Source organism: Lissotriton helveticus, chromosome 9 (genome assembly GCF_964261635.1).
Source record: "Lissotriton helveticus chromosome 9, aLisHel1.1, whole genome shotgun sequence".
Lineage (NCBI taxonomy): Eukaryota > Metazoa > Chordata > Amphibia > Caudata > Salamandridae > Lissotriton > Lissotriton helveticus.
The window spans coordinates 645,538,574-645,562,745 of NC_136070.1; the positions used below are offsets into that span (position 1 = coordinate 645,538,574).

General features: G+C 43.0%; 1 protein-coding gene across 1 annotated transcript in view; it reads right to left on the reverse strand.

Annotated features, from left to right (window-relative positions):
• MAP3K11 (mitogen-activated protein kinase kinase kinase 11) overlaps positions 1 to 24,172 on the reverse strand; it is a 209,246-nt gene that overhangs the window by 51,508 nt on the left and 133,566 nt on the right. Inside the window, exons 2-4 of the mRNA XM_078660733.1 lie at positions 18,959 to 19,139; positions 10,735 to 10,883; positions 5,854 to 6,029 (exon numbers count right to left, since the gene is read on the reverse strand). Coding sequence (XP_078516859.1) covers positions 5,854 to 6,029; positions 10,735 to 10,883; positions 18,959 to 19,139 — 506 coding nt within the window. The remainder of the gene's footprint in view (positions 1 to 5,853; positions 6,030 to 10,734; positions 10,884 to 18,958; positions 19,140 to 24,172) is intronic.

Here is a 24,172-nt window from a genome sequence, read left to right on the forward strand (position 1 = left end):
CCTGCTCCAGCCGCGTGCAATGCAAAGCGGCGACCGCAGGCGGGACACGGTTAGCGCCGCAGGGAAATCACATACAAATGAAAGCACGCATTTCCATCTCCCGGGGCTGCAAGGAGGTATAATAATAATAATAAAAAAGAGAGCCAAAATGGATCAAGGGAGCAGCAGGGCAGGGGGAGAAAGGAGGGGTGATTTTGCGAGGCTTCTGGCGGGGGGGGGGGGGGAGAAAGGAGGGGCAGCGGAATGCGTGCGAGGGGAGGAGAAGTGTGGCAGGCAGATGTGCGGCCTGGTGAGGGGGCGGGAATGCGAGAGCCAAAATGGATCAAGGGAGCAGCAGGGCAGGGGGAGAAAGGAGGGGTGATTTTGCGAGGCTTCTGGCGGGGGGCGTGGGGGGGGAGAAAGGAGGGGCAGCGGAATGCGTGCGAGGGGAGGAGAAGTGTGGCAGGCAGATGTGCGGCCTGGTGAGGGGGCGGGAATGCGAGCCTGGTGGGGGCAGGCGGATTACGGAGATGCTCGTGCTTGTGTGGTCACGTGACCCGCTTTGTGGCCACGTGACCTCACATGCCCTGTGAAGAAACGCCAGTGGTTTCACTAGACGATCGAGCACTTGAATTCGATCCTATCCATTCCTGCGGAATGGGACAGGCTCGACCTAAAAAACAAAGCATACCACACAGATTTCCATCTCCAAGTTAAGGGGTGAAGGTGAGGTGGGTGGTGCTAAGAAGTAGCTGGCAAATGGCTTTCCTCTTACTAAGAAGGGGAGTCTTTAGAGAATGTGTGATAACTCAGAGTATATCTCAGAGCAGACTAAACAGTGCAATCCAAAGGGGAGGGTCAGACGAATTTAAAGGACCAAAACCTTGAAAACGGCTCGGATTATAGAACAGAGAAGGTTTTAGAGTTGGTATCAATGTATGAGGGCAAGGAGCTGGGTATGGTTTTGAGGTTTTCAAAACTAGGTTGAGAAATTTGTAATGACTGCTGCTCCCTGCTAAGAGTCACATCTTTGAGTGAAGATGGTGTGCAACTGTAGAGAATGAAACCTTGTAGCAAAATTGATGATTTATGACCAGATGGGAAACGTAGTAGTGTGGTAAAGTGACAGATAAGTTATCATTGTGCAGTTAATTCTTGTGTTGATATGGAATTGGGGGATTGGAAAGAGAGATGTAAATGGATAATCCTGTTGAGGAGTAACTGAGTCTGACCGTGTTCGAGATGAAGGAGTCAAGTCTAATGAGTAGAACTGGGCTAAGGACTCTGGGTCTCATTTTGCTATGGGACTTGGATACATAGGTCTGTCTCCTTTCACAAAATTAAGTGAGGGCTTGACTTATTGACACCATAGAAAGTCTTAGGCTGTGCCTTACATTCATACACAAAAAGGCTTGCATGCATTTCCCTCTATCGAGCGGGATACTAGACCCCCATTCCTAATAGGAATAGAGGAGACTTCCTATCCTGAAATGAACACGAATGATGGACTAAGGATTATCCCCACAAATAGCAGCTGGACAATTGACTATCCCCACAGGTAGCAGCTGAACTATGGACTATTCCCACAGGGAGCATACAGTTATATAGCTGCATTGACCGCCTGAAGTTCCACTTAAGATATATTCAGAAACCTGGGTTAAGATCAGAGTGTCTTCTGGATGGTCTACGGCCAATACAATAAAAACCAACAAGGGCCTAAAGCAAGGATGTATATTGGCCCAATGTTTTGTAACCTGCATTTGGCAGATCTACCAGAATGTTTGGCAGACGCTCAAGCTTTCGCCCCGAAACTTCCTGGAACTAAAATTCAGTCAATGCAATATGCGAACAATACAATATTGTTCGACCAAACCTCAGTCGGACTCCAGCGGCTTTTGACTGCACTAACACTATACTGTAAAGCAAACAACTTGAAAATAAATACAGCAAATACAAAGGCGATGATCATCACTAGACAAATAACGAGGAAGGGGCTCTTGCCCGGTCGATGCAAAAACCCATTGAGACGGTCTCTGCATACAAGTATCTGGAAGTTTGGATTGACCGTAAAGGAAGACAGGCTACTCATATCGCCACAATGCAAGGGATGGCACATTCGCTTGAGGGGGGCTTCTGCAGAGTAAGGAAATCCTGGAGTACACCTAATCTAACTCCCCTAGTTCAAGCAATGGGGGCTACATTTTAATCATCCGTGGCCTATGGTGCGATAACCTTCAAAGGCAAAATGTCGACATGGTTGGACAGAGCTCAGTCAGCCTGCTTTCGCAGAGTATTTTTTCTACCAACATCTAACTCATGTACAAATCCACACAGAATTTAATGTAACATCTCAAGTGGCTATTAAAAGCTAGGTTTAAAGCCTATTGTTTGAAAGCCAAACAAGCTCGGGATCACATGATAAAAAGGCATATTTGGACCATGGTAAACAACCTAGGATCAAGATGGCATGAATTTCTAACACATTGTATAGAAGTGCTGGATGCAAGCGAAATATGGTCCAACTCCATACCAACAGCCACAGCAGCTAAATTATTAACTTAACAAGCAAAATTAATATCTGCAAATTGGGACGCACATGCCCTGAAAAATCTGAGCCAAGGCAGCTGGGCGTCAAAACTTTACAGCAGTGTAGGTTTGCCAAACTACCAGTCATCCCCTTTAAAGCCAATAATGAAGCATCAACTAATGAGATTACGGTTAGGATTTATTCCACTGCAGGCATACAAATTTGGCTAAAGGTACAAGAAAGACATAGCCACACAGTGTCGACTCTGCAGGAAAGAGAAGGAAACACTAGTTCATATATTGTGTATCTGTGAGGAACTGCGTACCCAGAGAATCTACTGGGTTCGCCCCATTTGGTGTATTTTAAACATACGACGATGTCTTGAAGGTTTGATAGAGTGCATGAAAGGCGATTCAGTGCAATTGGCCGCACGTTTTATTAAATTCATGTCAGTTGTAAAATCCATGATGAACTTTGATAATAGCATACATCTATAATTAGCTTGCGTACGAGCCCAGCCACCGATATTATTCCTCTCTCCTTTTACGCTGATAAAATAGTGAACTAATCTTTAATTTTAAGAGAAATAGGTCTATAAATTGTAACAAGTTTTTACAAAATGCTGTAAAAGTATCTGCCCTCTACTTGATTTTAAACCAATCAAATGCAATGATTTTAACTAATTGAACAATAAAAAAAAAACATTATCTTAAAAAATTATCTTAAGATGGGAAAAGCTGTGACACAGCCCGACCACTGTACCGCATTTCCAATACATCAATGGCCCTCTATCACACCGATCTGAGAGATGAGAAAATGAGCACATAAAGGAATTATTTTTACATCTCCATCGACTTGCACTTTAGTTGGCATGGAAGCATTATATATAATGGCCCCAGTCTTCTGCTTTTACAGTTTTTTTTACAGATAGATGCAGGCAGAGAAATATCTATTTCTCATTCTCTATTTATTCTAAACATGTAACACGAAAAATATGTATTCTTTTGACTCTTCTCAGTGCTGTTAATGAAGGCTGCCAGACCAGTAGCTGTGCAGAGTGACAGGCAGGAGTGTTAAAAAAACACAAATGGGATGATGTTTCATATGAAAGCTCTAAACAGTTACAGATGTGTGTTTGTACTACTATGTTAATATATTCAGATGAGTTTATTACTTATGAGTATGTAATGCTTTATGCTGGACAGAGTACTAACATCCATAAGGCACCCAAATGCAAGTGTACATTCATCAGTTAAAAGGATGGGGAAATATACTAGCTGCAGTTTCATGTTTAAACTTAAGACAAAGTAATATGGATAACAAATAACATTAGGGAAAATGACATATTGATAAACACAGGGGACTATGTCTAAAAATTAAATACTATAAAACCGGGAGTCCTACTTAAAAAAAATATTTGAAAAAAGACACACAAAAAAGAATGGGTTTTAACAACTCTGCTTTATGAGTTGATGGGATTTTCACGTGAGGTGGTAGTGTGTCTAGGCGCCCAAGTTTCTCAATTTCTGAACCGTCTCTGAAGGAAGTCAAATGCTATACTGCTTATCCAAACAGGACACGAGGGACTGGAGCTCTCTTGCCTTAACAGGAAGTCACATGATGACCATCCTACACAGACAGGAAGTGAGGGACTGTGCCTTTAGCAATAAACGTGTTGATGCAAAAAACCCGTCGCACGACTTGTATATGGATGGTGTGTCATGTGACAAAGATGCCTCCTGTTCTCATTCCATTGAATTACACTTCGTTTGTATCATTTCAGATACCACTAACTACGCAGCTTTGACTATCGAAGATCTTAGAGAACAAATTAAACAAATATATTGGGCATTTTCGCATTTTTTTTTAAACCAAGACTTGAGCCACAGCAGATTTTATTACTCCAATCTCACATTTGTGCGCTGAAATGTAATCTTCGACACAAATTTTACTATATGCTTGTTTTGGTAGTTTGTAGAACATACTGCCCTACAGAATGTTGCATAACTGCACTAAGATTTGATTTTTAATTAGGCCATGCCTTAAGCAGGTTTCCAAAGTCCAAGATATTGGCATTTATAAAGCATGACAAAATTCAAACAAGGGCATCTATCAATGTGCTATAATCTTTAGACGGGAAGAGTTGGACATTGGGTAGGGACACCACACTCCACAGGGGCTTACGCTACGGCCTCTTTTTCCTCGTGTCCTGTGGTACCAAAAGGTAGAGTCTTATACAGGACATTCCTTTGATGAATAATTTTAATATCCATCCCGCATCTTCCTCTTCTCCCTGCCTTCTACTGTAGACAAGTTCAGATTATTCATTTCTCATCTCAGGACTTGCGGATTGACATGCATACTCCCCTCGGGTATGTGGCCTCCAGAACCAGTCACAATATTCCAGGCGAGTCCTTACCAGAGATGTGACCAAAACCCCTGTTTCTCTCTCCCCCAATCTGTTCACAAAGCTTACCCACCTTGAAATCATCAAATATACGAACCCCAAACTCTCTTTGTGATCTTTAAGCTGTTGCACGCAATCTTTAAGCTGCCACGCCCCCCAAGACTACTTTTCCAGTGCTTTTAACTTGCCAGCATATCTCCAAGTAATGGTAAACAGTGACCAAGACCTCCAGAATTCCGTGCCCTAATTTTCACATGTCCTTATTTTTCATGTCTTCCAAGACCATACATGTTTCCTTCTAAAAGTCACCAACATCTGGTGACCATATCTTTTTCACATCTCTTTAGCACTCCTTTCGGTTTGTTGTTTTCCCTTCTCTTAATCTCACTTTTTGAACCACCTACTGAGCATCCTTCCCATGTGTTGTCACTCCCAGGTATCCTTACAGCACCCAAGCAATGTGGAATGGAATCTGTTCCACTTTATCTATAAACCTTTGCTTGCGTCACGCTCTGCCTCACCTCATCCCACTCCACCCCATTTGTTTATTAACAATTGCTTCTAACTTCTCCTTTCTACTACCAGTGTGTGATGTTCTGCATCCCTTCCTTTATGCAGCTGTCTTACCATTATCTGTGCCTCCTTCTCACATGTGCCTACTGCATATGCCTCATGGTCTCTCCAGCAGCTTCCCATACTCTGCGACCCATCCGAGCAGGTTCATTCCTTCTTTCCTGGTCCCGTGAATCTCCATCTCTGCTCCGACCACCCTTGTGCATGTTTTCCTTTTCCACAGCACAATCCCTCAACTGTCTTGTGTATCATGGCTCGGTTTTCCTAAATCCACTATTGCATTCTATCCAGTGTGTAGCACCTTACAGATCTCCATACACCCAGAACCCTTCCTCTGCAACTTGGGAAAAGGGGAAAAATAAGCTACCTTTTCCTTGGTTCGGAGTTCATCAAACATGCTCTGGATTTCCAGCTTCCAGTCGTCCTGCATGGAGTGGAAGGAGTCTTGAGGCATCTCCTCCAGCACCTGCACTTCCAGAGCCGTCAGCTGCTCCAGGATGGAGACGAAGCTCGGCCGCTTGTGGGGGTCCTGAGCCCAGCACTCTGACAGGAACATTGGAAAGAGAAGCAACAGGTGTAGAAATGTGATAAAGGACATACACCACAAACTGCCTCATGTACATAACACATTCTACGTACAAGTGGAGTGAGCCATGGCTTTCAACCAGTACCGCAACTCAATACACTGATCAATACTGTGCAAATTCGGATTAACTTGCATGACGAATGCGCCCACGGCTACCTATTTCAGATCACCTCTACTCCTACCGGCCTCCTATCACCACCTCTTTCCATCACTATAGCGAAGGCGTATTTCATGTCCTTTATCCTGTCTCCATAATCTCCCAGTATGTGCCCATCAGATTCCCATGCTGATAGCTGTGATGACTTCTGCCTGATCGGTCACAAATTTTAGAATCTACCGGTTTAACTGCATCAAATTCTCCATCTGTGTCTACAGCGATATGTACATTCCCTGCATCTGTCGCTTCATATTCCAGGCTCCTAGTCTATGTCTTCCGATTACATACGTGATAGTTGTTGCTGCTTGTGCATTCTCCTTTACTAATCACAAGTCTTCTTGTATCCCACTTTATTCTATAAGCAGGTTCCCTCCTCTACAGCATATATGTTCAGTGTGACTGTCCCCACACACATCAGTGTCTCCCAGTTGATCCCTGTGACAGACCAGCTCCCCATCGACATTGGTTGTACCTGTCGTGTCTTTGTAATTTCCCAAAAATAAATGCCCACGTTTCCCAGTCTTTCCTCATTAGACTCCATCACTCCATCTAAAGCGGTTGTGAATGGTAACTTTTCTTTAACAATTCCAACATGTCAGAGTGTCTATCCTTCCACCATAGTTGTTAGTTTACTCTCTCAGTCGCCCACATCGGAGCTCACCTGTCCATTTTGATAAGATTTTCCTCTCTACAGTTATGTAGACTTCTGTATTTGCTCTAGCAGTGCCCACAAAACTGGGTGGCCTTTTTAATCATCATCAGATTCTCCAATGTGGCCTTTATTTTCTCTAGGTACAGTCTCAGTTGTCAAAACAGCCACACACTTGCCTTTATATCTAAAGTAGCAGCTCAGGTTGTGAGCACAGCACTCCTATATAGGACCCGATCAAACTCTTCTGCTTGAAGCGCTCTGTTGTACATTAGAGGACTGCTAAGAAGTGAGTTTACAAGATCCTTTGTCTTGTTCTATTGGGTCCTCTTAAGATCTAGCTCTTCTTGATTTGTGTCTCTATATGCAGTGGGATGTAGGTAGCACAAACAAAGCAGGAAAGCGATGGAGTGTTGCGTATGCCGAGGTATGGATCTTACCAGTTATGTGCAGTGGAGGGGAGGGGGAGTAAGTGAGTGGCAGAAAGGGGGGGTGGGGGTTCACACCACAATCAGCTTAGGGAAAAGTATAGCCTGGAGGTTCCTTAACTATAGTAAAAGAAATGCTTCTTAAAGGGTTGTGTTTTCAGCTTTCTTCTGAAGAGGTCATTCCAGATTCTGGGTGCATAGTTTAAGAAGTATTAAGATCTAAACTTTTTAGTAATTCTTGGTGTCCACTCTGTCAATATCGTTGCTTTCTGGGTTACCTTGGCTTCCGGAAATGGTAAATCATTTTTGGAGATAACGAGGTGCATTTGCTGTTACTGTCTTGTGGATGTCCCAGAACATCTTGAAAATGATGTGGGCCTGTAGCGACAGTCAATGGAGGGGTGATGGGGTCACACTTAAAAGGGCAGCTATCTGTAGGAAACTCTCAAGAAGTGTCAGAGGAGCATCTGGAATTCTGGTGAGCAAAGAGTTGTGTCACCCAGAAGGGAGATGACAAGGCTTGTAAAATGACTGCCAAGTCCAAATGTGGAAGGTCTGTAGGGAAGTGATAGCTGACACTAGGCTAGCTCAGATTTCCTACAGATAAGCACTGGTAAAATAAATGTACAGTTGTGATTAATCCACTCATTTTAGGTTTGTGACAAGCTGAAGTGTGAATCCGTTAGAGTTCATGCCAGAGAGACTGGTGGATTTAGAATAATTTGAAGATGTAGGCTAGGAGAATAAAAGTGGTCTCTGTGGAGGTCAGAGTAAAGTAGAAACTTGATATGCATACTTCGAAGATGAATATAGGATGAAGATCACGAAAGAGAAGATTGCTGCTTAAAGTACTCCACAACATGTCACTATTGTATGGAAGTCTTCATCTGGGAGAGCTGATGCCAGTTGGCAAGGAAGAACTGATGCACCATATAGTCATCCACGTCAATGCATGTTGACAAGATGTTTATCAGAATTTGAAAGTTCACAATGTCAAAGACTGCTGGCAATATGAGGTAGACAGAGAGGCAGGGAATCCCTTGTGTCTTTATTTAAAGGTGTCATCCACAATACTATCCATTTACTGCAGAATGATCGGAAGCCTGGTGGAAAGTTGGCTACTAGTCGATAGATAGGTATGAGTGAGGCACTGACTACATTTAGGGGGGATGTGAGAGCTTCGAGGAAGGATTTCATGATCATGGATGTGGGACCATCTTCTTTATAAGTGGTATCATGGAGGTCGTGTAGTATTTTACAGAGGGTATCCATTTAAACAGGGCTCAAGCCTTATCTACGCTAAAAGGGTTCATAAAGTGCAAGAGTTACCCTGATGGATGCCCTAGCACTGGGCAGACGCCTAACTAACCTGCAGGAGCAGACAAGCCCTTGTGATTAAAGGTCATGTGAGAAAAGTAAGGTCTTGAGGGCTTTTTGGAAGGTTACTCAATCAGAAATTAACAGAATAGATATAGATTATGGATTCCAGTGCTTGGATGTTAGATAGGAAAATTCGCAACCATCTATTTTTTATGGCAAATTCGAGGAACTGAGAATTGAAGACTATATGAGGATCTAAGAGGTCTCATGGGTTCATTGAGAGTCAACTTGGGGCTAAGGTAAAAAAAAAAGACCAGTCCCATTAATTACATAATGTGCAATGCATAGCATGTTGAAGAGAATGCATTTTGGGATGGATAACCAGTGAAGAGAAATCCTGCAAGCAGAAATGTGAGCAGCCCAAGGTAAAGTGAATATGAATGAAATTCCTACGTTTTGAATTCGTTGAAGAAAGGACATTGATTTATGAGGGAGACCCAGGTAAACTGTGTTGCAGTTGCCCAGCTTTGACAAAAATCAGAGTACTGACAACTAAGTGTTTGTCTGTTAAAGGTAGGAATGGACATATTGTCAAAGCAAAAGAAGATGTTGGAAAACAACTGGGAGGGGAGTTTACTGACTTGAGGGGATAAGGTAAGGTTGTGATCCAGCTAGACGCCCAACGACTCAAGGCTGCTGGCCCCCAGCCAGAGGATCAGGGTGTAGTTGACTTCAATAGAAGAAGAATTTGTTATGTCCTTTTTGATTTTCACGAATTTGTTGTTCATTCAATTGACAATAGGCAAGAGTCTGTTTTGGAAATTTGGTGCAGGCCTTACCAGAAGAGTCAGGGACTGAACACAATCTGTGTATCATCAGGATAAGTTTTAAAAGACTGACCAAAGGAACAGCTAGTTAGACGGTAAGTGTGCATGTTAAATAGTGCAGCGCTGAGGGAAGACTCTTGGAAAACCCACAACTCCAATTTTTAGAACTGTTATTTGAAAGGTCCTAGTCTGCATATGCAGAGATATTTGGAAACCGTGGCTGCTTGCTTAATGTTGTAAATGTGCGGCATCATTTAGTCAATTTACTCCATGAAGAACTGGTTGATGGTGGTGCAGACACCTGTGAAAAGATATATTGGGAGTTTCAGCTTGGCTTATGGTGTATCTGAGCTCTACAATTAGGCTCACCATCAGGGCGACTCTTTGGTGATGATTTAGGGATAATAGCGTGCTTTGACCATAACGATGTGGTTTCATTGTACAGACCATGGGGATTTCAGTTTTCTGAGGATTTCTTGCAGTAAAGTTTTTCACTACTTATTTTACTGTATGCCGATCGTGGATTTGCTGTTGGTAAGGGCAAGCTGAATTTTGTTTTTATTGTGCATACTCATGCGTGTGAAGGGGGAGGCAGGATTTAAATCATGTCCTTTAGGGTGCATTTTGTGCGAGTCAATTAAGAAGCTGACATCACCTTTGGGCCCTTTTAAGGTTGCCAGCCTTGAGACCGCTTACTGGAAGAAGTTAATGCAGAAGACATTGAAAGAGCCGCAGGGTTTGGTGGGTTTAGATAAGCGGTGGTGGGTGGCTAGTGTATAGTGGACGAGGATTGGAATAGCAACAGGCTCATTTCAGTACAGTGGAATCTGGGGCTGCAGCGGATGGTCTCCTTGAAGGAGAAGACCAGGTTTAGTGCGAGTTGGTTCTGTAACATGTTGTCTGAGGTTCAAGATGGTTGTAACATGGTATTTGAGGGTCAAGATGTTAAGTTTCTTTATTTTGCTATACTAGAATCTTAAAGGCTTGACCCTACAATACCCTCAATCTTGTTTTAGATGTGCTTCAGAGATCAAGGGGCTTCATAATGCATCACAATGGGCCATAAACCTGAGTTTCTAACAGTTCTCCAAATGCTTTCTCCTCAGATTGGCTTTCATTCAGACAAAAACATGTTAGCACTGTAGATGGTAAAATTAGGAAAACGGAATTATGCAAGAGCGCAACACAGATCAAAAAGAGCAACAAGCACATAGCAAATCACACGCTGTGCAGTAAAATGGGAACTGATGGCCAGCACAGAGTATGCCCTGCCTTACTCACCTGACATGAGCTGTGTGAAGGGTTCTGGGCAGGTGGAGGGAATTGGGAGCGTTAGCTTATTCACTGCTACACCATAGGCCACTGCCAGGCCATCAATGCCACGGTATGGCACCTCTCCGGTCAGTAGCTCCCAGAGCAGCACACCATAACTGTGAGAAAAAAAGATGAGTTTTGTGATCTCCTTGTAGACTGCCAAATGTAGTGATTCGAGGTTGGTGTCTATTTTTCAGTTACACAATATAAATGAAAAAATCCTTCTGGGAGTGACACTGGGAAGAAGTGTCAGAAGTGGATTCCTCGCCCACAGATATGAAATCTAGATGCATCTCTTGGTGGGTGAAGAGGAAGAATAGCCTTGAATGGAGGTCTGTGATACACGTAGACCTTTCTTAATCTGCAGTTATTCACTCGTACACCATCTCACTAACGGGTCTTTACCTACCTCTCTGTGACTTTCTAGCTCTAACCCTTAGCTCAGCCTCCTACCTCACATGTTTTCATCCACGTACTGCAGCTAGAGCTTAGATTTAATGGTGGGGGAAATGTGAGAGCTTTTTACCCGCCATCTTTGGTATTTTTTTTATTGAGCAGGATTTACCACATAAGACACTGCAGGAGAGGAATACAGAAGAAACAATAATAAACATTGGGAAGCAATTAAGTGTCCTCATGCAGCAAATTTTAGAAAATATCTCACTCCCCGAATTACTCTATTAAAAAACGTAAGCACCTCTAAACGTCTTGCTTTCAATACATCACCCGGAAAATAGTAAGTGCAAACATCATCATCAATATGAATCTAAAACCCAAAGTGCATCAGTGCTAATAGTGCAAAATCAAGCCATTGATATTAAAAAAAAAACAACAGTTCAATGGGAATACAAAATTAGTCAAATTATTTCAACTGTTTTACATTCAGGATAAACCATTTAGAGTCGGACGCTCTTTTACACCTTGTATCGGAATCTCTCAATAGCAACAATTGCAGAAAACCAAATCAATTCAAGCCAAGTGAATCCCTACTCCATTTTTCATTACCCCAATACAGGAATAAAGACAGTGATATCTTGAACCTCATATACCTCAGTGTTAGTAGCGCAAAAAGTCATGTTTTATCTTTCTTAAAGGCAACCTAGGGATAAATCTTTTATCAAGGAACCTCAACGATTCAGCTACACATTAATTAGTTAATATAACATAGGTTAAAACTACCTATCTTTGTTAATAGTCTAATAGCTAAAATGCTCCAACCCTAAACCCGAAGAATGCAGACATCCTCAGGTACAATTCAGGATCTTTCCAAGCTTCCCAGATTATAAAAAGCTTGGGCATATGCATGTTGAGAAGGGGCCCTCCCAATTTCAATAATGGATGCTGAAAAGGCATTTGGTTTAGTAAATTGGCAAGCGCTGTTCTATATTTTAGAGAAATTTGGATTTCCTGTTAAATCTTTAACCATGCTTAAGAAGCTTTATGATGAGGCAGAAGCAAAGATAACAGTAAGCACAGGGAAGCGGGGATAGTGAGAATTAATTGAGGCACTCGGCAGCTCTGACCTCTGTCCTGGATTCTTTTTACCTTTTTTTATAGAACCCCTGGTCACTAGGTTTTAGAATAACAGATCAATTTTGCCACCTATAGTAGGGATGTCAAAAATCAATTTATTTGCTGATTACATTAATTTATATCTGAGAGCCGATAGTGTGAATATACAGAGAGTTTTAAACGAAATTGCAGATTTTACGGGCATAGGAGGCTACAAAATAAACCAAGCCAACAGAATCCATTAGGGGCACTCCAATCTCCAGTATCCTGTGCGGCAGGAGCAGCCACTGCGACCTTTGCCCTCCAGTTCGCGCCCAGAGGCCCTCAAGAGGGACTTGTGACTCCCGCAGCGCGGGCCAACAGAATTTAGCAGGGGGACTCTAATCCCCAGCATCCTGTGCGGCAGGAGCCGCCACCACGACCCTTGCCCTCCTGTTCGTGCCCGGAGGCGCTAAGAGGGGCTTGTGACTCCCGCAGCGTGGGCCAACAGAATCCAGCAGAGGGACTCCAATCCCCAGTAGCCTGTGCAGCAGGAACTGCCGTGACCTTTGCCCTCTCGTTCGTGCCAGGAGGCAATCAAGAGAGGCTTGTGACTCCTGCAGAGTTGGACATGCCCTGGCTGCGCCCGGGCGAAGCTCGGGGCAAGTGCGGGCCCATCTGCGCCAGGAGGAGACAGGCCCCCCCCCCCCCCCTTTGATGTGTGTTCTGGCAACGATTTCTAATCTTCCGCCTTCGGATCCTGCGACGACTTCTCCGGCTATGGTACTGTAATCTTCGATAGTCTCCTTTTGTTGTTACTTTATCATTTGCATGCATAGTTCTGGATCTACTTAGTGAGGTTTCCCTATTTCGACATGGGGAAAAGGAAACAACCGAGTTCTGCCCTAGCAAAATCAAGTCCAAAATCACGGCAGTCCATTATGAACTTCATAACAGGGGCAATGGGGGCCACCGAGAAGCAAATCTTAAGTGTGGAAGAAACCCTAACTACTTGTACTGAGAGTGGCTTGAACCTCCTAACACATGTATATCTTCCTCAAATGTGGACCAACTGCCTGATTTGCAGTCCACAAATTTAGATACTGCGAAAAAGAGCGACTCTGACCAAAACCTTACCCTTATTTCACCAGGCACTTCGAATCCTATCCCCCCATCTAAACGACCCATATCTCCAAAATACACTCTGCTAAGGCCAATATGACATCATGTGATGGGAAAATGAAGGTTACAAAAAGGGCATCTGTGCTAAAACCGGGCCCAAGCTCAAATCCCCAGAGAGACTTGAGCAAATTAATGCCCTCTGTACCGCTGGACACCCTGGACTGCTCTTCATTAGCGACTTCAGTGCAAGCATTAATAGATCTTATTAAATCCTCCGTGTGTAGTCTTACAGATCGACCCAAAGCTGTTGAATGTGCTGTATTGACATGTGCAGAAAGATTGGGTTCAGCAAATCTGTACTCTGGGAATGGGAGGGAAGGGCCAACTGATTACTGTAGTATTGATGGTGCTGTCCCTAGAACATTTGCAACTCCCCCAGTACAACAACATATTAAGGGGAATTGTGAGATGCCCCTTCAACCACTCCAACCCCCTCACCAAGTGTTAACTACAGTGCCCCAGACACAACGCGCTTCTGTTGCAGAGGCAGTAATGGCTTATAATAGGGGGACATCACCAGTCTCCAAGTACAATACTCATGCGGGGAGAACAGTCTTTACACATCCCCCGCCTGTCATGAATCGACTAGACCTCCCTCCTGATGTTACCCTGTATGTGGTCATCTTGGTAAATGTTCCGCCCATAGAGTCTCTGCACCATGAATTATGGGACTCACTGAGAAATACATCTCTCAACTGGATACATTCTATAGTGGGGTTGGGGGGATTGCTTTTTGCAGATTTCAAGATGGCCAAACAGGTTGGGCAAGGGGTACTGAAGTGTTCCAGGGTGACTGTCTGGTACTCTCTTTCAAATCCCCAGAACTGGTAAATGATATACTGGGTCGGGCAAAGTCAATACCCCCAACCCAAAACCAAATTATAGTTCTCCCACTTAGTTTCTTTGTAAGCCCCCCAGACAACCAGTCAGTCTGAAAATGCTTTGACACAACAACTCCCCCAAACTCAATGTACACTGCAAAACCACCCACAAATTCAAACTATGTAAGTCCCCTTCTGTACTCCATCGCAACCTCCAACAGGCTTGATAGTCTTCCTACTGGGGTAGATTGACGAAAGGACGAACCATTGGTGGGAATCATACTGCAAAATCGCACTCCTACAATTCCGACTCCTGACAATAATATACAGTTAGAGAGGGGTTTTAAAGTCCAAACGATCACGGAACAATCCCCGTTAAGGAAAGACACAATTGTGGACTTTATGTCCAAGATCTAAATAACATCACAACCTTATGCTGAAACGTAGCAGGGCTGTGTAGTAAGATTAACTCTCCAGATTGGCTTGGATTTACAGTAGTTACTTTTACTATTGTTTGTATACAAGAAACTTGAGATGTTGAACCACGTCACCTCAATTGTTTTAAAACTTTTAATTCTCCTGCTTTTCCATCAAGACATGGCAGACCCAATGGTGGTCTTTGCATGCATGTGTCAAATAAACCACCCTCCTCTACTGTAAACTTGAAGTCACCTAACACTTTCTTTCAAATCGTTACCATTGATTTTTCTGTATCCTCGGAGCTGATCTTAGTTAATTTTTACAACAATGCTTGTGATTCAGAAATATTGGTCATATTAGCCTTACTTTATATTGATTTGGAATCCATTTTTAGAAGGGGAATGGGGATTAAATCCTAATTTGGGTGGGGGACTTTAACATTCAACCCTGTAAACTGCCCTCTAACAGAATTTGGGGCATAAGCTCACTCATTTCCTACACTCAGACTATGGTAAGAAACTCAATGAGCTTATTTTTAAATATGATTTAGGCTTCAGTAATGAATTTAGGGACAGCCCGACTGAGGTATCTTGCACCTTTGATGGCACTATGGGTAAAAGTGTCATAGATTTTCTGCTTTTTCCCAATTGGTATTCAGCACTAGTCATTAACTTCACATTACACAACTGTGCAATGAGTGACCACTATCCTCCGAGTTAAGTGCTAAACTCTGGATTAGTAAAAGACCCAAGGGCGTGTCATCACACTCTAGCCGTGGAGAACTTCGAGCTCTCTCGAACGAATGGCTACACTTTACGTTGGTCCATGATTTTTTTTAACAACACATTTTATTCCATTTTCATTGTACCAGAGGGGCGGAGCCCGACAAGCAAAATACGGAGGAGATGCATTAAAGAATGTCTCTGGGTACTGTATAAAACCCTCCTCAATAGTGTGCAGAACATCAGACCAGGAAAAACACGTACCCCCCACCCCCCTAATGCGCACCATATATACTTAAACGTTGGTCCATGATTGACCCGACTAGCTTCTTAGAGCAACTAATCCAGCAGCAAAAGAATGCTTTTGACGTTTGCCTGGATACTTCGGAGAAAGGCTCGGTTATCATGGAGTCTTTTGGCTAAATTACCGGAGCTATTAAAGTGGGGTTAATATTTAAGCAGAAGACCGGAAGAGCAAAGAGGAAGGGTTGGTTTGACCATGCATGCAGTGAGGCCCACGAGCTCTGAAAAACAATCCTAGGAACAATGAGGAGGTTCAGCATTGGAGATGGGCATATAGGCTTACCCTAAAAAAACGTATAAAAGCCCTAAAAGAGGAGACTTGGGAGAAACTGTATGAGTCCAGCCGTAGTAATGATACCACTGCATTCTGGTGAGGTATTAACTCACCCAATTTTTAGTGATAAGCCAAAATTAGAGGCCGCGGTGACTGAATAGAACTGGGTAGCAAATTTTTCTAGCTTATATTCGGCTACTACAGATTGTGTTATTGATCATCCTGTTTCAGCTCCTATGGTAGCTCCCTCGACACTCACTCCCGCCCTTGATTGGTCTGCTCTAAACTTCACCCTGGAAGAGGTTTCCCTTGAAATAAGTTAAAGTAAGGGAAATAAAGCTCCAGGACATGATGGGGTTCGGATTGACCTATTTAAAGCTAATATTGATCTTTAGGGCCACCTTCTCACCTATGTTTTTAGATCTTACGAGAATGTGGGGTTCCCTTCGTCATGGGCAGAGTTTCAGATTGCACCTATTTTAAAAAAAGGTGATCGCAACTGCCCAGCGCATTATAGACCAATATCCTTACTAGATTTGTTGGTTAAGCTGGTTGGCCGTATTCTTTTAGGTAGACTACAAAGCTGGGCAGATTGTAATAATAAGATCTCTGACTTACAATATGGATTCCGTCAGGGTATTTGGACCACGGAACAAGCCATCAACTTGAATTTGCTACTGGGTAAATATGAATATATCAAAAGTGGCAAATTGTATATGGCTTTTGTTGATTTATCATCAGCTTTCGATTGTGTAATCCATGACAAGCATTGGTTTGTAATGAGTTTGATGGGTATTGATTGTACTATTATTAACTTTTTAAGACACTTATACTCAAACAGTAACACAAGGGTAGGTTTTGGTATAAAGGGTGAGTGTACACGCCCCTTTAGTAGTGAAAACGGGGTCCGACAAGGGTGCTTACTTGCCCCTTTTTTATTCAACCTGTATATTAATAATCTGGGTAATACACTCACTAGTACGTGTGCAGATTTTCCACGAGGTAAGCATCGGCCAATACCCGTTAAGCTATATGCGAATGACGCAATACTTATGGCATGCACCCCTTTGGCCTTGCAGCGTCTCCTTGACAGTTTTGTCTTTTTTATGGAAAATTTGGGGTTACGAATTAATATAAGTAAGACATTTGTTATGAAAGTGGTCTATAATTTATTAAAGTGTCGAAATATTTCTATAGGAAAAGATATTTTACCTTTAACCCGACTTCCTCCTAGTTGGGAATTCTATTTGACTGTGAAGGCAATTGGGAAAGTGCATTAATTCGAGAAGGTTGCAATTTGTTAGATCTATCATGGCTCTTCGCAATTTTGCAAGGAAACTGGGGAGTATTCAGCTGAAAGAAATGTTAACCAAATACAATGCAAAATGCAGTACCTTTGCAATGTACGGTTCTGGAATATGGGATACACAAATGTTGAATCACTTCAGGTGGTGGAAAATGCCTTTTTTTTAAAATCTTTTAGCACTCCCGTGAAGCTGTTAAACTTTGTATGTCACTCTGAACTGAGAGCTAACTATTTAATAGATTTGATCAAGATTCAGCCAGTCCTGCTTTGGCACAAAATATGGACCTCGGACTATATGGACCTGAACCGTGCAATAGTAAAGGACTTTTGTGACTCAGGGCTTGCTTTAAAAATCCCCTGGCTAACGTTTATTAAGAATTTTATGTCAGATATTGGTCGACCTGAACTTTATGATCAACCTGAATCTTTGACAAACATCTCGATGAAAGTACTAAAGACAGAGTGTTTAAATCTATTGGAGGATTCGTGATTGTGCGTGGAATATGCCAAACCAACTGTTCAATATAACCAAATGGTTTTGACCACCTTTTCAATGCAACCGTATCTTTTTATTGTTCTTAATGCCCAGCACAGATTTGTTTTAACGCGTCTCAGGCTCAATATATTCCACCGCCTGTTAAGTTTTCAAAATGTTAACTATTGGTCAAATGATCTACTGCTCTGCCCTTGTGATAAGGGGTCTAAACAATCAATCATACACATAGTGATCTTTTGTAAATTGTATATAGATCTGAAAAGACCTTTTATTAAACTTTTATTGAAATCTTTAAATTTTAAACAATGCAGGACGGCATTTTTACATTTGCAACTCCTTCCAAATCTTTATACATGTGTGGTACTTGCAAGGTTTCTTAGGGCAAAACAAACTAGAAGAAAGTCTCTACCTGCAATATGCTAAAGTGTGACCTGTATTTTACTGCATTTGTTTTATTGTATTATATCTGTATTTTAATAAATTGCAGTTCTTTATGCATTTTTTTATGATGCACCTTGTGGGAATCAAATACGGATAACATTTAACTGATTTGAACCAAGCAAAACCTGAACTTTTATTGTTTAATGCATTAAGGATGGATCTTTCATCTAGTTTACAGTCAGTTCCCCAGCGCCACACCCGTTATCTAGGAATTCACGTAACTAGGTATTTTCCTCAACTTTTTCATTTGAATTACGTGCAACACTTAGCATGATTAAAGCACCACTCAAAAGGTGGATTCTTCTGCCGCTGTTATTGCTTGGAAGAGTAGCAATAATTAAAATGCCTATCCTCCCATTACTTCCATTTCTTTTTTCAAATCTAACTTTAAAAAAAATCCCAGTTCATACTTGAAAGAACTTGATACCATTTTTCGAAAATTCATATGGCTCAAAAAACAGCCTCGTTGGTATCTTTTTAACACCCTGTTACCCTACTCCGAAATCCCTCAACCTCCTACCTCAAACACTCAGCCCTCAAATCCTCAATAGCCTCAGTTTACTGCTCAGTTCCCAAACTCAGCAGACTTGTATTGCCACAGAATACTCACTCTGGCTCCTCCACCATGTCTATCCAGATTCATCCTCCAGTGGCTCACCATGGGATTCTATCCCTGTGCTCCTTTTCTACCTGCACCCCCCCTTTGTCCTCTTCATACCATCCCTTGGCTCTTACCTCCAAACATCACTGCCCTTAGAGAAGGTAGAAGACTTGATGACCTCAGGCGCCATCCAGGCATAAGTACCAGCTGTACTCATCTTCGTAGTTTTGTGCCACTCACGAGCCAGGCCAAAGTCCGTGATTTTCAGGGTCTTGTTCTCCATATCCTCATTCTCGATCTTCTGGAAGAGCAGTACTGGCAGATCAAAAAAAGGGACAGAGTCAAGGGGATGGAAGCACATAGATCATACCAAATAGGGTCTTCACATGGCAAACACGCTGCTGCACATTGAGATACAATTGAAACATTGCACACTTGTGGTATCTTAAATGATGCTAGGCCTTGCAGGGTCCAGTCTAGGCCTGATTCGGCATATACTTATATAAGTTGGTAAACAGTGTGATAATTTGGTTTAGGTAGCCAGATCAGAGTCGTATTGCTGAACGAGAGGTGGAGCCAGAGAGCTTTGTTACTACAGCACATATTGGCATTGGCTGGGACCAAGATCTTAGCCAATACGCCATTGCCCAGAGTAAAGTAAGTGAACTAGCAGCTCTCTCGAATAGGCAACCCTAGAGGTATGTGCCAGACCTGTGACTAGCACAGGTCAACCCAAGTTGGTGGTCTGTCACAGCTGTGAACACCGGCATCAGAAGCAGGATCGGTCTCCCATTATCACACATGACCTTTTCCTGGTACGGTTTCTCAGTTCTCCTGAGTTTGTTCTAGCTCCAGTAATACTGGGGTAATTTGGGCATACCCCTAGATGGTCTTACATAAACATTCATTTATAGCACAGAACATGCTCTCTGAACAAATGCTGCGCTTGACTAATTTAGGTTCAATACAAATGTGATTGTAAGCCTTTATTCCCTTGTGCCCATCCCATCTTTTTTAAATGCAAAGAGGTAATTGTAAACATAGACTGAGATTATGCAAAATATATCAATATTGCAACACTTCTTAAAGTTATTAGCATATTGAATGAATAATAATGAATGGCGTATCGTTTCTTAAAAGAATACCCCTGCTTTGATTATTAGTGTAGCAAGACAGATATGGGCTCTAAAGCAAACCACAACAATGAATCCCTTTCCCCCCCAGGTTTAGTAAAAGACACTTTAGGGCTTCAGTTCCACTGCAACTGCTGCATACATGATAACTACATACCATTTACTGTGTGTGAAACATGTGCTGTCTTAACTACTTGTTCTACCCCACACCACAGTCCAAGAGTAAGACTTGACTGTTTGAACTCCCTACTCCAATATGTCAAAGCCTAAGGAGGAGGTAATTGCCAATTCGGTAAGTTTGCAGTTGTATGTGGTTCCTGTCTTTCAAAGGACAGCAGCAATACTGGTTTCATAAATTGCCTAACTGAATCACTCAGGAAGCTGGGAACTGACCTCGCATTTACACTCATCTAGACGAGCATGTACTTCACAACCAAAGTCAGATTTTTTACCATCATACTTCTCCACTAGCTAAATTTTAAAATACAGGTTTTTGTGTGTCTCTGCCCTGCTACCTCTTGTCTACACTCCAACACGCATCCAGTTGCAATGATCATTGAAGGCCTCTGAATTGCACATCCAACACAATGAAAGTTAGCAACTGGCCCGTAATCTCAACCTGCCTCAAAACCATTCAGGGTTAGATTAACAGGGACAGTCTCTCCCGCACTGATGGGGAAACAAAGAGATACTCTTGGTTAGCACCCTGAGCTGACATAGCTCCTGTTTAGCAACACTTGTTGCATCATCCCAATCACCTAGCAAATCTTTATCACCAGTCAGTCAGTCAGTCAATCCACTTTATTTGATTACTTAAAATCATAAAAGTACAAAAACAGAAAATAGACATGGAAAATATTACAAATCTTTAGACATAACATACAAAATACATAGGCGATGTTTCATTTCATTATAAAACCTATCACCTATTCAGATCCCTTGAACTAAAATTAGCAGTAGGTCACAAGCAGTAACTTAAGATGAGCTCATCCTCAAATTTCTCTTTTTCTTGATCCTCACTGCTGCTACCAAAAAAGATGCAATATTGAAAATGTCATCAGGGTTACACAAAGATTGAAGAAAAACTAGCGCTGGTCTAACCTGGGTGAAACCCCTTCCTCTCAATATGGGTAACAAATATCTTGTGCGAATATTGGAAAAAAAAGTCATAGAAAATCATAAAATGTAATGTGTCCTGGGGCGAGAATTTATCACATTGGCAAGGTTCAGCATCTTCAGGATTACACCATCCATAATAATCCCCCAATGTTAGATGTATCAAATAAAATCAAAGCCTCGTTAGAAGCCAACAATGGTACGACTTATTAACAATTAACAGATAAGGTTCCATGTTAGTAGATGTTTTTAACAAGTAATGGGACCTCGCTAAGGGTTTACATAGCTCCTGTTCTCGCCTCACCGACAAGAGGTTCTTAAAATTCAGTTTCACCCACAGCACGTCCTCCTTCCGAATCTTATCAGGTTCCTCATAAAGCTCTGGCCGTCCTAGTTTGGATAACATACTTTTAACGTACACCAACCATTTGATTTTTACAGACCTATCCAGCGCTATGCAGTCTCGTAAAATCATGCGATTCAGGGTTAATTCAGGGTTCAACCAAGTTTTATCACCAAATCAACAACCTTGGATCAGTACGACACAGGCACCTAAATCTGGGCAAGACCCTCTCCCTGTACATTCCTTGTTTACCACCTTTAGACCCCATCTAATCCAAGCTACCTTCACTTGCAATCTCTAAAATTAAGCTTTAATCTCAAACTGAAGGGACTGGAATTAAGAGGTGCTGACTGCTAATGAATTCCTTCTTGTGCTTATTCTGGGCCTAGATAGCTACCTCACTGTGAATGCCAAGCAGTGCTATTCCAGTCAGCAGACACGGTCTGCTTATATGATAAAAGAGCTTTTGCAGACTGATGGCTCCCTGAAAAGGTTGACTTGATCAGGAAGAAAAAAACTTCCTTCCATAAAGCAGACACACATTTGATACAATTTTTTGTTTCTGGACGGGGGTTGATAATATTAAAAACAGAAGAGTTGTTATGGTCTGGAGCTGGCACTTGTTGATGCCTCGCTCAGGTGCCTGGGGCTAAGCTGTCTTTTCCCAATCACTCCTTTGGGGCACAGGATGCATGGACTGCAGCACAGCCACATGCCGAAAGCGGCACACAGGATATAAATCATGGGCCCATAGTATGTATAATAGTGCACTAATCCTGCTTGCATCACACTCAACTGTTACTGTTTATGCCATGCACAGATGGGTATAGTATGAAATAATGCATATTAAATTTCTGGGCCATCATTGCGCATTGTGCCCCGGGGATGCAAACGGTGTGTTAGCCCCCTTTGTGCGCTCCCAAGACACGATTGTATTACCAAAGGGTCCGCAGAAGATTGTGTGTCTCCTTGTGTAATACTGATAGCGCTGGTGCATATATAGAGCCAGCACTATCATGAGAGGGTGTTCCTTCATTTGCATGGGGGTGTGGTCCCATTCTAAAGAGGAAAAGTTTTGCCACTGCACCCATGCCATATTATACACATTTGCACCGACACAAACAGGCCCTTTGAAGGTGCACTCACACTCCAACATAGGAAGGTGGTGCACTGTTGGTTTGCCTCCTGAAGACAGCTCTCCGGAGGAGGGAAAGAGGGTCCCATGAACACCCTGCAGGCAGGTGCAATCATTCATTCAAACTCTCCCTTCTTGAAAGCACAGGCGGGCTTGCCACCTGCACTGTGAACCTCGGAGCAGCTTTGAAGCAGCCGCTGGGTATTTCACTGAATGTGCTTCCCTGGAAGCAGCACAGGTTTGCAGCGCATTCATTGTAATAGTGCACACTGTCCCAGAGTGAACCCACTGGACATGTTTAACCCCTTCGCTGCTCGGGGTATTTCCCCGCTGTGCTGGGGGGCGGGGGGCGCATACAGAGCCCCCATGCTCATGACGAGGTCAGCTCGTCATGAGCCACGGCGCTCCGGTGCTCATGACGAGCTGAGCTCGTCATGACCGCGCCCGTTCCAATGGAACGTTCAGCACAGCAGGGGAATCAGCCCAGCGTGCGAGCGTTCCACGGAACGGGCGAGGGCATGACGAGCTCAGCTCGTCATGAGCACCGGAGCGCCGTTGCTCATGACGAGCTGAGCTCGTCATGAGCATGCAAGGAGTTAAAGGTGTGCCTCTTAAGCACAAACAATTACAGTGTGCCCTTTCCACCATTCGGACCGTGGTTCTTAATGCAGCCGCAAGGTTGCACTAAGAAGCACAGAGCTGACATCCAGGAATATTTTTTTTGTTATATAAGTAATTGGCCGCACTTTGGAAAAAGCATGGGAATGTGGATGCAATGGGGAATGATGGTGGCCAAAGAAATAGTGGTATAAAACTAGAAATCCATTGTTAAACCTCGTGAATGCTCAACATGGCAAATTATCACACCTGTAAACATCAAGCACAGCAATTTAAGCTCATTTGGAAAGACGTGCGGTTCTGTATGATTTGCCATTGAATGATACTCAAACACTCCCAAACATTATAATAACATTTCTTTGTATGACATAAAAAATATTATATCTACAAGCAATAAAAAAGAGAGAAGAAATGTAAAATTGTGTGCTTATAAAAATGTCTTTGGCCAAATCATAAATGTGTAAAAATAAATGTAGCCATGCCGCGTTGGTTCCGATGAGAAGCTGCAATGCGAGATGTTGAGTTGCATTGCGCTGCTTTGATGGGTACCTCAGATGAGCTGGCAGAGCACCTTTATCCCAACTTCCAAGAGTCCATGACTGGGGGACGCACCGCTTGGTAATTAGGACACACAGTAGGCAGAGTCCAGGTGCAGGGTTCAAGGGTGTTGGAGTCTTGGAGTCACTCTGATGGCCGTGGCTCAAGGTGCAGGTCCAGTCCTTCCTCAGGTGACAGGGCAGCAGAGGAGTCCTTTTTGCAGGCAGAGCATCTGGGCACTCTTTCTTGTGGCAGGGCAGCAGAGCAGATGGGCAGTTCATCTTGCAGCAGAACAATCCTTCTTCTGAGTCTTCCACAGGTCCAGAAGTGATCCGAGTATCTGGGTCTGAGGGTCCAATATGTATAACTGGTGCCCACTTTGAAGTGGAAGAGGCTTCTGGAGTTGCCCTCTACAGAGCTGCCTGGAATTTCCTGCCTCCCTGCCCTACTCCTGTACTTCCTACCA